At 52.2% G+C, this 13,328-nt stretch overlaps 1 protein-coding gene across 3 annotated transcripts in view; it reads left to right on the plus strand.

Moving 5' to 3' along the window:
• The first annotated feature begins 204 nt into the window (after window positions 1-204).
• The window catches only part of ADCY3 (adenylate cyclase 3), a 70,492-nt gene continuing 57,368 nt past the window's right edge, over window positions 205-13,328 (plus strand). For all 3 annotated transcript variants that reach the window (XM_067531312.1, XM_067531313.1, XM_067531311.1), the window contains exon 1: window positions 205-1,174. In XM_067531312.1, the coding sequence (XP_067387413.1) occupies window positions 503-1,174 (672 nt within the window). In that variant the 5' untranslated portion in view covers window positions 205-502. The remainder of the gene's footprint in view (window positions 1,175-13,328) is intronic.

Below are 13,328 nucleotides of genomic sequence, written 5' to 3' on the forward strand. Positions count from 1 at the left end.
CCCCGACTCCGGCTTCTCTGCTGAGGAGGCAGGGAGATGTTTATATGTCCTTTGTGTTCTGAAAGCTGTTTTCATTGTAGCCTCCGGGAAACGCTGGATGGAACTGGGTCGTTGGAGTTGCTAGTTGCAGCTTGTGCTTCTGTTGGTTTGGAGCCCAGCCAAGGTTTCTTTTAATTTACATTTTATTTCTGGTGACATTTGGAAGGGGCAGCGGGGTGCAAGTGGTGAGGGCCGGGGTGTGACAGAGCAGCCAGCTGAGAGGCAGAGGACGGGCTCGGTTGGCTATCAGCAGGTTCCCCTGCACTTTCGGAGCCCAGATTTCTGATTGCAACGTCCGGGTTGGGGAGGGCGTGGGTCCGAGGGGCAGACACTGAGATGCCATTGTTCATGCCTCCGTGCCCTCGCTTGTTGGTCGCCCTGAGGTAAATGGGAGCCAGAGCTCCATCGGCATAACCGCAGGGCCAGTTCTCCAAGGGTTGGCTGGGAGAAGTGGGCAGGCAGAATGCCCGGGAACAGGGCCTTCTCCGAGCCGGAGTACTCGGCGGAGTACTCGGCTGACTACTCGGTCAGCCTGCCTTCTGACCCGGAGCATGGGGGCCGGACCCACGAGGTGACCGTGAGGAACTCAGGCTCATGCCTCTGCCTGCCGCGCTTCATGCGGCTCACCTTCGCCCCCGAGTCCCTGGAGAACCTCTACCAGACTTACTTCCGCCGGCAGCGCCATGAGACCCTCTTGGTGCTGGTGGTCTTCGCGGCCCTCTTCGACTGCTACGTCATCGTCATGTGCGCCGTGGTCTACACCTCAGACAAGCTGGCCACCATCCTGGTGGCCTCCGTGGGCCTGGCCGCCCAGATCTTGCTCTTCGTCCTATGCAAGTATGGGCTCCTGCCGGACCGCGTCTCCCGCAAGTTCGTGCCCTACGTCCTCTGGATTCTCATCGCCGCCCAGATATTCTGCTACCTGGGCCTCAACTTTGCCCACTTCCACGAGGCCAGCGACACCGTGGGCTGGCAGGCCTTCTTCGTCTTCTCCTTCTTCATCACCTTGCCCCTGCGCCTCACGCCCATCGTGCTCATCACGGCCGTCTCCTGCAGCATCCACACCCTGGTGCTGGGGGTCACCATCGCCCAGCAGCAGCAGGACTCCCTCAACAGCGGGGCTTTGCTGCGGCAGGTAAGGGGAGCCGGGGTCCTGAGGCGGGGGTCGGCTGGTGGGAAGGGGCCTACTTGGGGCAGGAGGTTGGTGAGCCTGTAATGCTGGGGAACCGGTGGGTGCTGGGGAGATGTTTCATGGGGAACAGGGATGGGCAAAGGCGAATGAAGGCTTCCCTCACCCACATTCCAGGTTCCTGTACTTACGTTGAAGAGGGCCATGACTGGAAGCTTTTCTCTAGAAGAGGATGTACCACCGCCGGCATTGCCAGCAATACTGGGTCAGATCCTGGGTCCATCTAGGGATATTTAAACACTAGGGCTGTACTGTATACACGCGCCCAGCCCTGTGCATCTCGGGCTGGGGTAAGGGGCAGCGTTTCTGTCCTTGGGGCTGTCTGGTTTCCGGGCGAGCAGACGTTCTTGAGCCTGGGGTGGCCACCCCCAAGAGGGGCTCCCCAGCAGTTGGTCAGAGTATCAGAAACCTCCTCCTGATCCCTAGTGGCTGCCAGAGCAAAAATAGCCTCTGGCAACAGTAGCCAAGCCATTCTGTACAGCATCACACAATTCCCCCAGGCCTCCTGGCTGCCCGCTGTGCCCTGTGCATGAAACTCTAGGCAACTACCCATCGCGGTCTTGTGTATTTTAAGGATGCCATCGGAGACAGAGTGAATAGTCCGGGGCACTGGGGCGTGTACGGGTTTATGTGTGTACGGACAGTATGTATCATCCGAAGATCTCAAAGCACGTCACAGAGCGGGGTGGTATCGGTCTCCCCATTCTACACCTGGGGGAACAGAGGCCCAGGGCAAGGAAGTGACTCGCCCAAGGCCGCACAGTGTGTTGGTGGCTGAGTTGGGGTCCGAACTCTCGCTCCCAGTCGGGTGCCTTCTTTGCGTTCTCACTTCTTCCTGAACCATTGCGATGGCCATGTCAGCCGTGCCAGGAGATGCCCAGCTCTCGCACTGTTTGGCCTCCAAATGGCTGCATGGGGTATCAGGCCAGCTTAAAGAAAATATAAACACCAATACCCTAGAACGATTGTACGCACCATAAAGAAGAGCAGGCAGCATTCCTCCCCTCCCTCCCAAAAGGAGTTGGAGCTCACACACTAGGGGGGGAGGGGGTAGCGTCTTCTAATCCATCGCAAGAGTGGGGCTTCCATCGGGAAAGTGGGCGGCCGCTATTCCAACTCGCAAATGCTGGTTGGGAGCGGGCTGTGACCCCGACCCGTTTCTGTAAAGGGGAGGCTCGTGTAAGCAATCTGTTCTAGGGTGATCGTTGTAATGCTCCAACCTAGGCTGGTCTCCGGCTCCTGGGTGAGCCAGTTCCTGCTAATGCTGTTTGCAGTGGGATCGGCAGTGACTTCCATGCCACTGCCTGCTTCGCGCTCTCCGGTGGTTTCGGAGCCTGAGACCCCGTAGAGGGATCTGAGTGTCAGAAAGTGCCGAGCACCCGGCGTGTGAAAGTCAGCCTCCTTTTAAGGGGTCTCAGGTTGGGCCCCTGGAAACCGAGGCCCCCAAATTCACTAGACACTTGAAATTTAGGCCAAGGACAGTGTGACGTGATTGCCCCACTTCTGTATATGTGTAAATAAGTAGTTACGAGGTCCGGTGCCAGGAGATGGGGCTCAAGAACTCGCAGCACAGTTCTGCGCTGTGTAGGCCTAGTGAAACTTGTTGCTACTGTGCACTGCAAACGGCTTCCCTTCTGTAGTGCTTTGCATTGGCTTTTAGCAGACGGTGGGCTTTGAGCAGCTGTTGGAGGAGTAGAGATTTCTGTGGGCTAGATCCTGCTCCAATTGTCTTCGGCAAGATCAGGCTCCCAGTGCAACAGTACTAATCGGGATAGGCTGATGTGGGAGTGAAGGGTAATATTTTCCCTTTCAGGTGAGGAGCTCAGCCCCCTTTACAGTGGTGGGTAAGTATCATCACCCCTGTTTTCCAGGTGGGAAAATAAGAGCTGCATGACTTGCCCAATGCCAGGCAGTGAGTCAATGATAGAGGAAGGAACAGAACCCCGTGCTGTACCCACCCTTCCTCTGCACTGAAACACAGTTCAAAGCACGGTGACAGCCTGTGATCTCATGTCAGGCACCTTTACAGACAGCCTGTGTCTATATCTCTATTGTTTCTTTAGTCACCACCCAGTCATGTCCCTGCTTCTGATGTCTATGACGCTTTTCTCATCCGCCCTTGGAGGGGCTTTGCCTCTTCTTGAATGGCCTCAGCTGTTTGCCAGGGGGCTTTTGATTGTGAGTTACACTCAGTTGGTCTCTTTCCTCTTGCTGCAGGTTTTCCGCGGAAGTTTTAGCGCTGCTGTTCTCTTTGGATGTCCGAGGGGACAATCAGGCCCGGGGGTGTGTATGTGAGATGCTGTGTGAGAGAGATCCAGGAGTGGGACTGCAGTTTTGGAAGCAGAGCAGAGGCAGGGTGTGAGAAGGTGTGAGCGTGTCTGAGATTGCTGCCACTTTAAAAAAACCCCATAATGCAAGGGTGTTACCTGTTTAACAGTTCAACCCGGCAATTCTTTATTGGCCTGGCAATCTAGACAAGTGCTGCCAAGAGGTAGATACAATACAGTACATCAAGCATTTGCCCAGGAAAGATCTGCACAGAGGTGGTGGGTTAAAGGCCATTAGATGCCTATAAACATAAGTGAAGTCAAAGGGGTTTTTACATCAGGAGGGGAATTTGGCCTAAGACGTTTTAGACACAATGCCAGGCAATTGGAACAATAGCATTCACCCTTCTCTTACTGCCTTGGATCTGCTTATGGGGGCAGCTTTTATACTAAATCCCCTACACCCCTCTAAAGTCTGTGTCTGGCCAGATTCCATCCCCCTAACAGAAATCTGCACTGGGTGAGTATAAAGTGACTGATGCAGACTAGACCAAACAGTTCTCTCTCCCCTCCTCAAAGCCAATGACTTTATCGGCATGACGGCAAATGATGCAATAAGTGTTCACAGTATATCCAGTGCCCGTCTGCAGGCTTGGCTTTCAAAGTAGACATGGGTAGGCCTGCACTTGAGGAACTTGACTGACTCAGAATAGCTCAGTGTTTATATGGGATGCCATGTATGCAGCCAAAATAATAAATCAGGGCTTCTGGTGGGGGGATGCTTCAGGAACTGCAGTACGAAGAGGGGACCAGACGGAGCATGTGCTGTTTCAGACCTACAAACGTCTCCTCGAGACAATTAAAAAAAATGCCTCTTGAAAATATACATATTTGTTATTAGCACATATAGACCCTGGCTGAGATTCAGGGTCTATCGGTGCAAGCCCTGGAGACACACAGTAAGGAACAGTCCATGCCCCGCAAAGCCTGCAGTCTTAACAGACAAAAGAGACGATTATGTCCATTTTACAACTAGAGAACTGAGGGTCGGCGAGATTAAGTGACTTGCCCAGGGTATACAGGTATCTGTGGCAGAGCTGGGGACCCAGATCTCAGGAGCCCCAGTCTGTTGCCTTCGTCACAAGATCTTCCCCCCTCAACTTCGGTGCAAAGCCTAGAACCTTCCCTTACCTAAGGTGTCTGTTTTGTATCACCGGCCGTTTGATACCGGCTGCCACATGCGATGAGTCTGTTTCTGCAGCACTTTTCTTTCTTCCCAAGTCACACGCCATTTCCCTTCCTTGCCTCTTAGCAGGAGCCATCGGCCTATTTCCAAGAGCTCCTTTGCAAAGCAGAATGTGTCTTTCAGAGTCAGTCTCTCTCCTGCGCGTGAGCGACTCTTTCCTCCTCAACTTTCCTGTGGGCCCTTTGTCACCTGGCTTTTATTTCCAATTTGTACCCACAGACTCTGTGTCGGGGAAGAATCGGACGGTGTTGAGCACATGCAGCGGTTGTAAGGTATCTGATTGTGCGCTGGATTTTTGAAGAGTTCTGCAGTAATCCAGCTCGTTGATGGGTTACTTACTCTCTTTCATCCAGTAGGCAGCATGTTATCTTTATCAAGTTTAGCGGGGCCTCTTGAGCCCCGCTCGTCTTTGAGTAGGGTTCTTCTACATCGTGGCTGTGGTGCGCTAAGGATGTTGAGCTCTGTGTGTGTCGCTGAGGGGGCTGTGCTCTGCACGGGGTTTCGCAGTGCTGTGTTGGATGGGTGGCGTGCTCCACCCTTCTCTCTGGTTCTCTCTTGTGGGTGTGGCTCTGCGTGTGCGGCAGAACCAGTGATGGGCGCGTACGGGACCTGTCTCCAAACCGCAGGATCCTCCTGCAGCCTTCAGGGCATCACAGCACTCGCCCCTCCTCGGCATGTGGTGTCCTGAGGAGATTTCAAGACTATGGTCTCCAAATGGGCATGATTAGGACGGAGCTAGGCTGTTCTCAGTGGTGGCAGATGACAGAACAAGGAGCAATGGTCTCAAGTTGCAGTGGGGAAGATCTAGGTTGGACATTAGGAATAACTTTTTCCCTAGGAGGGTGGTGAAGCACTGGAATGGGTTACCTAGGGAGGTGGTGGAATCTCCATCCTCAGAGGTTTTTAAGGCCCGGCTTGTCAAAGCCCTGGCTGGGTGGTTTATTTGGGGTTGGTCCTGCTGTGAGCAGGAGGTTGGACTAGATACCTCCTGAGGTCCCTGCCAACCCTCATCTTCTATGATTCTGACTGTCCTGTGGAAAGTGGCTGTCCTAGCAGAGCCACCGTAACCGAGTAGCCTCTACCGAAGGGCTCTAGGCCTGTCGATGGGGTGTGGGTGTAGCCAAGTTGCCCACTCCTCCCATTTCCAACCTCTCTGAATAAGTGGCCAAACCAGTGAGGCTTAAGGTCTTGTCCTTCCCTGGGGATTTCCCCTGATTACCAGCAGTGACCACCTGTCTAGTGAAAACTCCTTGTGCAGATAGTCAAAGCTGCTATTTGCACTGGTGTAACTCACCCCTTGGTGCATGGCACTGATGCAAAACCCAGGAAAGAGTGGCCAACTCTGCCTGGGCTAGTGGTGGTTCAGCCATACGGCGGGGCAGAATCAGAGCAAATTCCCAGGATAAGAGAAGGCCTGAGAGTTCACGATGGGCCTCCCCTTCTCATTAGTTTCTATGAATCCCGGGCAAAGAGATGATCTGTTCCAGGGCATCCACTGAAACCAAATCCTCCGCCCCAGCACCATCCTTTCAGTGCTGAGTTAATCGTTTCTGTGGCACAGAGCGTACAGGGCCAGGAAAACCTTGGCAACACGGCATGCCTGAGTCTCTGCACTCTGGAAAAGAGGAACATTATGTCCAGAAATAAACATATGCTTTATTATTATAGACATTTGTATGGTTCCTGGAGGGTGTTGCTATTAATAGGGTGTCCCTGGAGCAGTTCTAATCCAGGCTAGAAGGCTATAACGAGCAAAGCCGAGAAGTTCTCCTGATCAAGCTGAAAATGAGGTTGTTGAATGATGAACCTCACCCGGGTCAGAGTTCAGATTCCAATAAGAAAGCGGGAAGCGGGGACAACCCAGTGGTTTGGGCATGAGCTGGAGACCTGGTTTCAATTCTCTGCTCTGCCGCAGATTTCCTGGATGACTTTGTGCAAACCACTGTTTCTGTACCTCAGTTTCCCAACTGTACTATGGGGATAATAGCCCGGCCCTGCCTCACAGGGGGGTTGTGAGGATAAATAGATACTTCCGTTATGACAACCAGGTAGGTCCTGTAGATAGGAGAACGTCAAAAGCTCTGCAAATGTCTTGGGTCCGAATTGTCATGGGAGCCACTTGCTGGTAGCGTGGGCCCTTACATGGTAAGCCTGGCCTCTTTCGTGCTATCTTGGGGCTTGTAGCCCCAAGAGTAGCCGGGTGGCCCTGGGGCAGCCTGGGGAATGAAACAGAATGGGGGAGAGAAAAGAAAATGTGAGTCAAACTTCACAAAAGCTTGAGTTTTGGCTGAGGCAGTTTCACCGAAGGGCGTGGGTGGCGGAGACTCTTCTATAAGACAAATAGCTTGGTCCCTCTCTGATGGGAGGTCCCTGTAATATAAACAGAGGGACATATAGGGCTCTCCTGGCTTTGGGCCGTCTTCCATTCCTCGCTATCAGCTTGGAACGGTCTGCCTCCTTTGAGTGTGTACGTGTGCGTTGTCACCCTCGAGCGGCAGGCCCAGAGACTAGTGCATGCACAGAGGACTTGAAGGGTGGGACAGGGAGACAGTGTTGCGCAGTGGTCAGATCGGAAGGCGGGGGCAGAGTGGCAGTGCTCCAGTCACAACCCGAGAAGAGCGGGATGGGTCTGTTAAAATAATCAGCAGCAATATCATGAGCAATGTTGGCTTTGGAATGGCCACCATTAGGCTTTTGAGTCAACCTCCAAATTGAGATAAATTGCGGAGGGGGGGCAGAAGTTCACCCTTCTCAAACATGTTGTCACAGACCCAAGACGTCAGCATGGCCTTGGCTCATGCTTGCTGAGCCCTCCCAGTTCCCAGGCTACTTAATTAGGTGCCTAAATATGGATTTTAGATAGACTCATAGGACTGGAAGGGACCTCGCGAGGTCATTTAGCCCAGTCCACTGCACTTACGGCAGGACCAAGCATTATCTAGACCATCCCTGACAGGTGTTTGTCTAACCTGCTCTTAAACATCCCCAACAACAGAGATTCCACAACCACCCTGGGCAATTTATTCCCGTGCTTAACCACCCTGACAGGAAGCTTTTCTTCACGTCCAACCTGAACTGCCCTTGCTGCAATTTAAGCCCACTGCCTCTTGTCGTTTCTTCAGAGGTTCAGAACAATTTTTCTCCCTCCTCCTTATAACAACCTTTTATGTACTTGAAAACTGTTATCACGTTCTTCCTCCTCCCCCACTCCCGTCTTCTCTTCTCCAAACTAAACAAACCCAATTTTTCCAGTGTTCCCTCATAGGTCATGTTTTCTAGATCTTTCATCGTTTTTGTTACTGTTCTCTGGACTTTCTGCAATTTATCCACATCTTTCCTGATATGTGGAGCCCAGAACTGGACACAATACTCCAGCAGAGGCCTAATCAGCGCGGAGCAGAGCGGAAGAATGACTTCTCGTGTCTTGTTTACAACACTCCTGCTAATACATCCCAGAATGATGTTTGCTGTTTTTGCAATAGCGTGACATTGTTGACTCTCATTTAGCTTGTGACCCCAGATCCCCCTCCACAGTACTCTTTCCTAAAGAGTCATTGCCCATTTTGTATGTGTGCAACTGATTGTTCCTTCCTAGCGGAGTACTTTGCATTTGTCCGTATTGAATTTCAGCCTATTTACTTCAGACCAGTTCTCCAGTTTGTCCAGATGGTTTTGAATTTTAATCCTCTCCTCCAAAGCACTTGTAACCCCTCCCAGCTTGGTACCATCCGCAAACTTTATAAGTGTACTCTCTGTGCCATTAGCTAAATCATTGAGGAAGATATTGAACAGATCTGGACCCAGAACTAATCCCTGCGGGATCCCACTCGATATTCCCATCCAGCTTGGCTGTGAACCACTGAGGCTTACTCTCTGAACGGTTTTCCAACCAGTTGTGCACCCACCTTATAGTAGCTCCGTCTAGATTGTATTTCCTTCGTTTGTGCATGAGAAGATCATGCGAGACAGTATTAAAAGCCTTACTAAAGTCCAGATATACCACATCTACCGCTTCCCCCCCCAATCCACCAGGCTTGTTACCCTGTCAAAGAAAGCTATCAGATTGGTTTGACAGGATTTGTTCTTGACAAATCCATGCAGACTGCTACTTATCACCTTATTATCTTCTAAGTGTTTGCAAACTGATTGCTTAATGATTTGCTCCATTATCTTTCCGGGTACAGAAGTTAAGCTGACTGGTCTGTAATTCCCCGGGTTGTCCTTACTTCCCTTTTTATAGACTGGAACTATATTTGCCTTTTTCTAGTCCTCTGGAATCTCTCCCATCTTCCATGACTTTTCGAAGATCATCGCTAATGGCTCAGCTATCTCCTCAGCCAACTCCTTGAGTATTCCAGGAGGTATTTCATCAGGCCCTGGTGACTTGAAGACATCTAACTTGTCCAAGTAATTTCTAACTTGTTCTTTCCCTATGTTAGCCTTTGATCCCACCTCATTTTCATTGGCAATTCACGATGTTAGATGTCCAAGCGCTTCTAACCTTTTTTAGTGAAAACTGAAACAAAAAGAGTCTTTTAGAATTTCTGCCATTTCCACATTTTCTGTTATTTCCTCTCCCCCCCTCCCCCATTGAGATGTCTTACTGTGAAGCAACTAAGATAGCAAATAATGGCCTGAGTTTTTCCTCCCTGCTGCCAAAATGCAGCAGTTCTTGCCAGCAGCTCCATGTCAGCTCTTAGGTCAGAACCTCCCTATTTGTTATATGTTTGTGCAGCACCTAGCACAGTGGGGCCCTGTCCTCTGTGTGCTACCTTCATAGAAATAATAAATACCTCCCTGGTGTCCTCGAATTCTATGACCTCATCCTTTCCAGCCGATCCAAAGGCTGCTTCTAAGATCCTCTCCCTCCTTGATTCTCTCTTCTGGGCTCCCAGTTTCTTCTACAGTCACAAGTGTCTCCTCACTTTCACAGCTCTCCATAAATCTGCTCTGGCCTCCTGCTCCGCCCGCTGCAAGCTCTTCAACAACAGTGCTGGGGGAAGCTGGTTATAAAGTGGTTCAGGGGTGCAGTGTAGACGGGATGGTAACTATGTCCCGATCGGATGGCTCCGATCCCATGGCTCATACAACATGTGTGGAACGGGGTTGTAAGTAACCAAGTAGGCGGGACAGACTTTCTGTCCCTGTTCCTCAGGTGGTGTAAATCAGCTCTTCTGGGGGTCAGCTTACACCATCTGAGGATTTGGCCCATGGTATCTGTTGATGCCTGGAGGCTGCAGTCACTTTGGGGCAGGGGCTGTACGGCTGTCGCGCTGTGATATGTCTTCTGTGCAGCGATATGTCCTCACCACGCTATGATGGTGATGGAAATGGAGGTTATTAAGCCGGGTTTCTTTCTCTCCGCCTGCTTGTCTCTCTCAGCTGGAGAGTTGTTTGTGTGTTAGTCTATCCTCCCTTTCTCTTTAGTGCCGGCTCTAGTTAATTGTTTGCATTTAGCATTAAGTAACTGAAGCCCTGGGCAGCCTCTGCAGGGAATTTCCTGCCGCCTGAGCTACAGGCAGTGCAACAACCCCGCTGAGGCTGAATTCAAGGTGTTAGCAGGGATTAAGCTAATGTGTCCTAAAACCTTCCATGGCAGTTCGGCTTGGAACGTGTCCCTCTTTCTCCAGGTACTTCTGTCTCCAGCACTAGTGCTGGCGCATCTGCTTGCCCCCTGGGTGTAGCTGTTCTGCTCTCCATTCGCTCCTTCTGCTCCCTGCTTTCTGTCAGGAGGTCGTTGGCAGAAGAACATTGAATCCACCTAGACGCTCTCTCTGTGCTGCTGCTGCTGTTCTCTCTCTCTTTCTCTTCCTCCTCCTCCCCCCGTTCCAGATGTCCCTAAGAAAAACTTCTTGGGGTGCGGTGGGGGATTAATAAGGAGTCACAGCCTTCTGCCTCTTGGACCCGGCTTTGAATCCAGGCCCAGCCCGAGTCAGTGGTGAGTGACAGGAATCACCATTGGGTGGTCTGGGTCCAGTTCCTAGAGGACCAGAACCAGATTCGAAGTCCAGTGGAAGGATGGCCGCTTGCTTTTAAACTGTTTGTTCTTCCGTTCCTCTTTGGCGTGATCGAGAGCGGGGCTCAGTAATGCCACTCTTCGTACGCAGGGAGAAAACCTATCTCAGCGATCTCCTCTGGGACACTCGCTGTGTGTCAGTCCCTTCATTTGAGTCGGGGGCTTGTGTCTGGTGAGGCTTTCCGTCCATTAAAAGAAATTTCTGTAACAGGGAAAGGGAGCTCCTTGGAGTTCCCCAGGGGTCGGTCCTGGGGCCAGTTTTGTTCAACAGCTTTATTAATGATCTGGAGGATGGGGTAGATTGCACCCTCAGCAAGTTTGCGGACGACACTAAGCTGGGGGGAGTGGTAGATACCCTGGAAGGTAGGGATAGGATACAGAGTGACCTAGACAAAATGGAGGATTGGGCCAAAAGAAATCTAATGAGGTTCAACAAAGATAAGTGCAGAGTCCTCCACTTAGGAAGGAAGAATCCCATGCACAGCTATAGACTGGGGACCGACGAGCTGGGCAGCAGCTCTGCAGAAAAGGACCTGGGGGTAACGGTGGATAAAAAGCTGGATATGAGTCAGCAGTGTGCCCTGGTTGTCAAGAAGGCTAATGGCATATTGGGCTGCATTAGGAGGGGCATTGCCAGCAGGTCACGGGAAGTGATTATTCCCCTCTATTCGGCATTGGTGAGGCCGCATTTAGAATATTGTGTCCAGTTTTGGGGCCCCCACTACAAAAAGGATGTGGACAAGTTGGAGAGAGTCCAGCGGAGGGCAACAAAAATGATTAGGGGGCTGGAGCACAGGACTTATGAGGAGAGGCTGAGGGAACTGGGCTTGTTTAGTCTGCAAAAGAGAAGAGTGAGGGGGGATTGGATAGCGGCCTTTAACTACCTGAAAGGGGGTTCCAGGGAGGATGGGGCTAGGCTGTTCTCGGTGGTGGCAGATGACAGAACAAGGAGCAACGGTCTCAAGTTGCAGGGCGGGAGGTCTAGGTTGGACATTAGGAAAAAGTTTTTTACTAGGAGGGTGGTGAAGCACTGGAATGGGTTACCTAGGGAGGTGGTGGAATCTCCATCCTTAGAGGTTTTTAAGCTGAGGCTTGACAAAGCCCTGGTTGGGATGATATAGCTGAGGTTAGTCCTGCTTTGAGCAAGGGGTTGGACTAGATGACCTCCTGAGGTCCCTTCCAACTCTAATATTCTATGATTCTCCCCCGGTGTCAGGCTGGACGTGTGATGGGCAAGGCCTTCTCAAATGCAAGGGTTGCATGGGACTTTTTGCAAGCCTGATTTTACAGGCAGGGTCAACACAGGAGGAGTCTAAGGGCCAGATCCCAGCTGATGTTAATCATTGTAGCGCCATTGTCATGAGACAAAGCAGGAAACCCAGAGCTGAGGCAAGGTTGACAGGGGGAAGGGGGAAATTCCCTCCTGAAAGGACTCCATCAACCAAACCCACCCTGGGCCTGCCTCTCTGCTCACTGCCGCTCAGTGGGCCTGCCGGCTGATTACTGGGCTGAGCGTCTCTGGGTTCAGATGCTGAATAATAATAAGTGCACGTGAGACGCTCCTCTGGAGAGGTGGATTTTGTGCTGCTCTGTTGTTTGCAGAGACCAGGCGGCCTTCTGAGCAGACACAGCCTCCTTCGAACAGTTAGTTGTCATGACAACATTGGGAAGTGGTTAAAAATAGCAAGTGGCCAGTGTTCCTCCCTCCCTCCCTCTCCACCCCCAGAACTTTCTCTCTTGCTCTCTTCGGAGTCTCTGTGTTGAGGGGTTTCCCGTTCGTGGGAATCCCCCATCCCCTCCTGCCCGCCTGGCTGCATTGCTCAGCCCTTGGTACTGGCGGGAAAACCGACTCTCTAGCCCTGTCTTCGGGCCCTGCCGCTACACCTGGGGTCTGGTTTCCCCCTGGCCGCCAGCCCCACTGCAGCACGGCACCCGGAGTCAGCCTGGACTTCTTCCCTTCGCCCGCATCGTCCTCGGCTCTGGACAGCACTTGGCAAAGCCCAGTCCTGGTTGGAGCCCCGGAGGGCACGTCTCTGCTGCATTGTACAGCCAGGTCTGGGGGAGCCACACTTGTGGACTCGCGGTTTCCATGCCCAACCTTGAGAGTCCGCACCGCACTGTCAAACCTGGGTTTACAGTTGCTGGACCCCGGGCTGACAGGCATGCTGGCGTGTCCATACTGTGTTACACAGACCTTCTGAGCCAGGTCTGCAGCTCAGGCTGCGTCCACACTGCAAAACAACAGAGTGTGGACCTGAGTCACAGCAGGAGTCGGGCTCAGACCCGGGGGGATCTTGGTCATGAGTGCTTGCTGACCTGAGTCAGACCGATTTGTGTGTGGATGATGCGGGGCGGGGCGGGAGTTTGGGCTCAAACCTCGGTCAGAGCCTGGGTTTCCAGTTCTATGTGGATGCACTCAGAGTGCTGTCAGAGCAATCACGTGCTAATGGCATCTGGGTGCTTGGGAATGCCATGTGACGGCAGGTGCAGGCAGGGTTTAGCACAGCCCCAGAGGGCTGGTTTGGGACTGTGATGGGGTGTGTGCACACGTATGCAGAGAGGATGGTCAGG

Source organism: Emydura macquarii, unplaced genomic scaffold (genome assembly GCF_026122565.2).
Source record: "Emydura macquarii macquarii isolate MOO-44397 ecotype Brisbane River unplaced genomic scaffold, CSIRO-AGI_Emac_v2 contig_3134, whole genome shotgun sequence".
NCBI lineage: Eukaryota > Metazoa > Chordata > Testudines > Chelidae > Emydura > Emydura macquarii.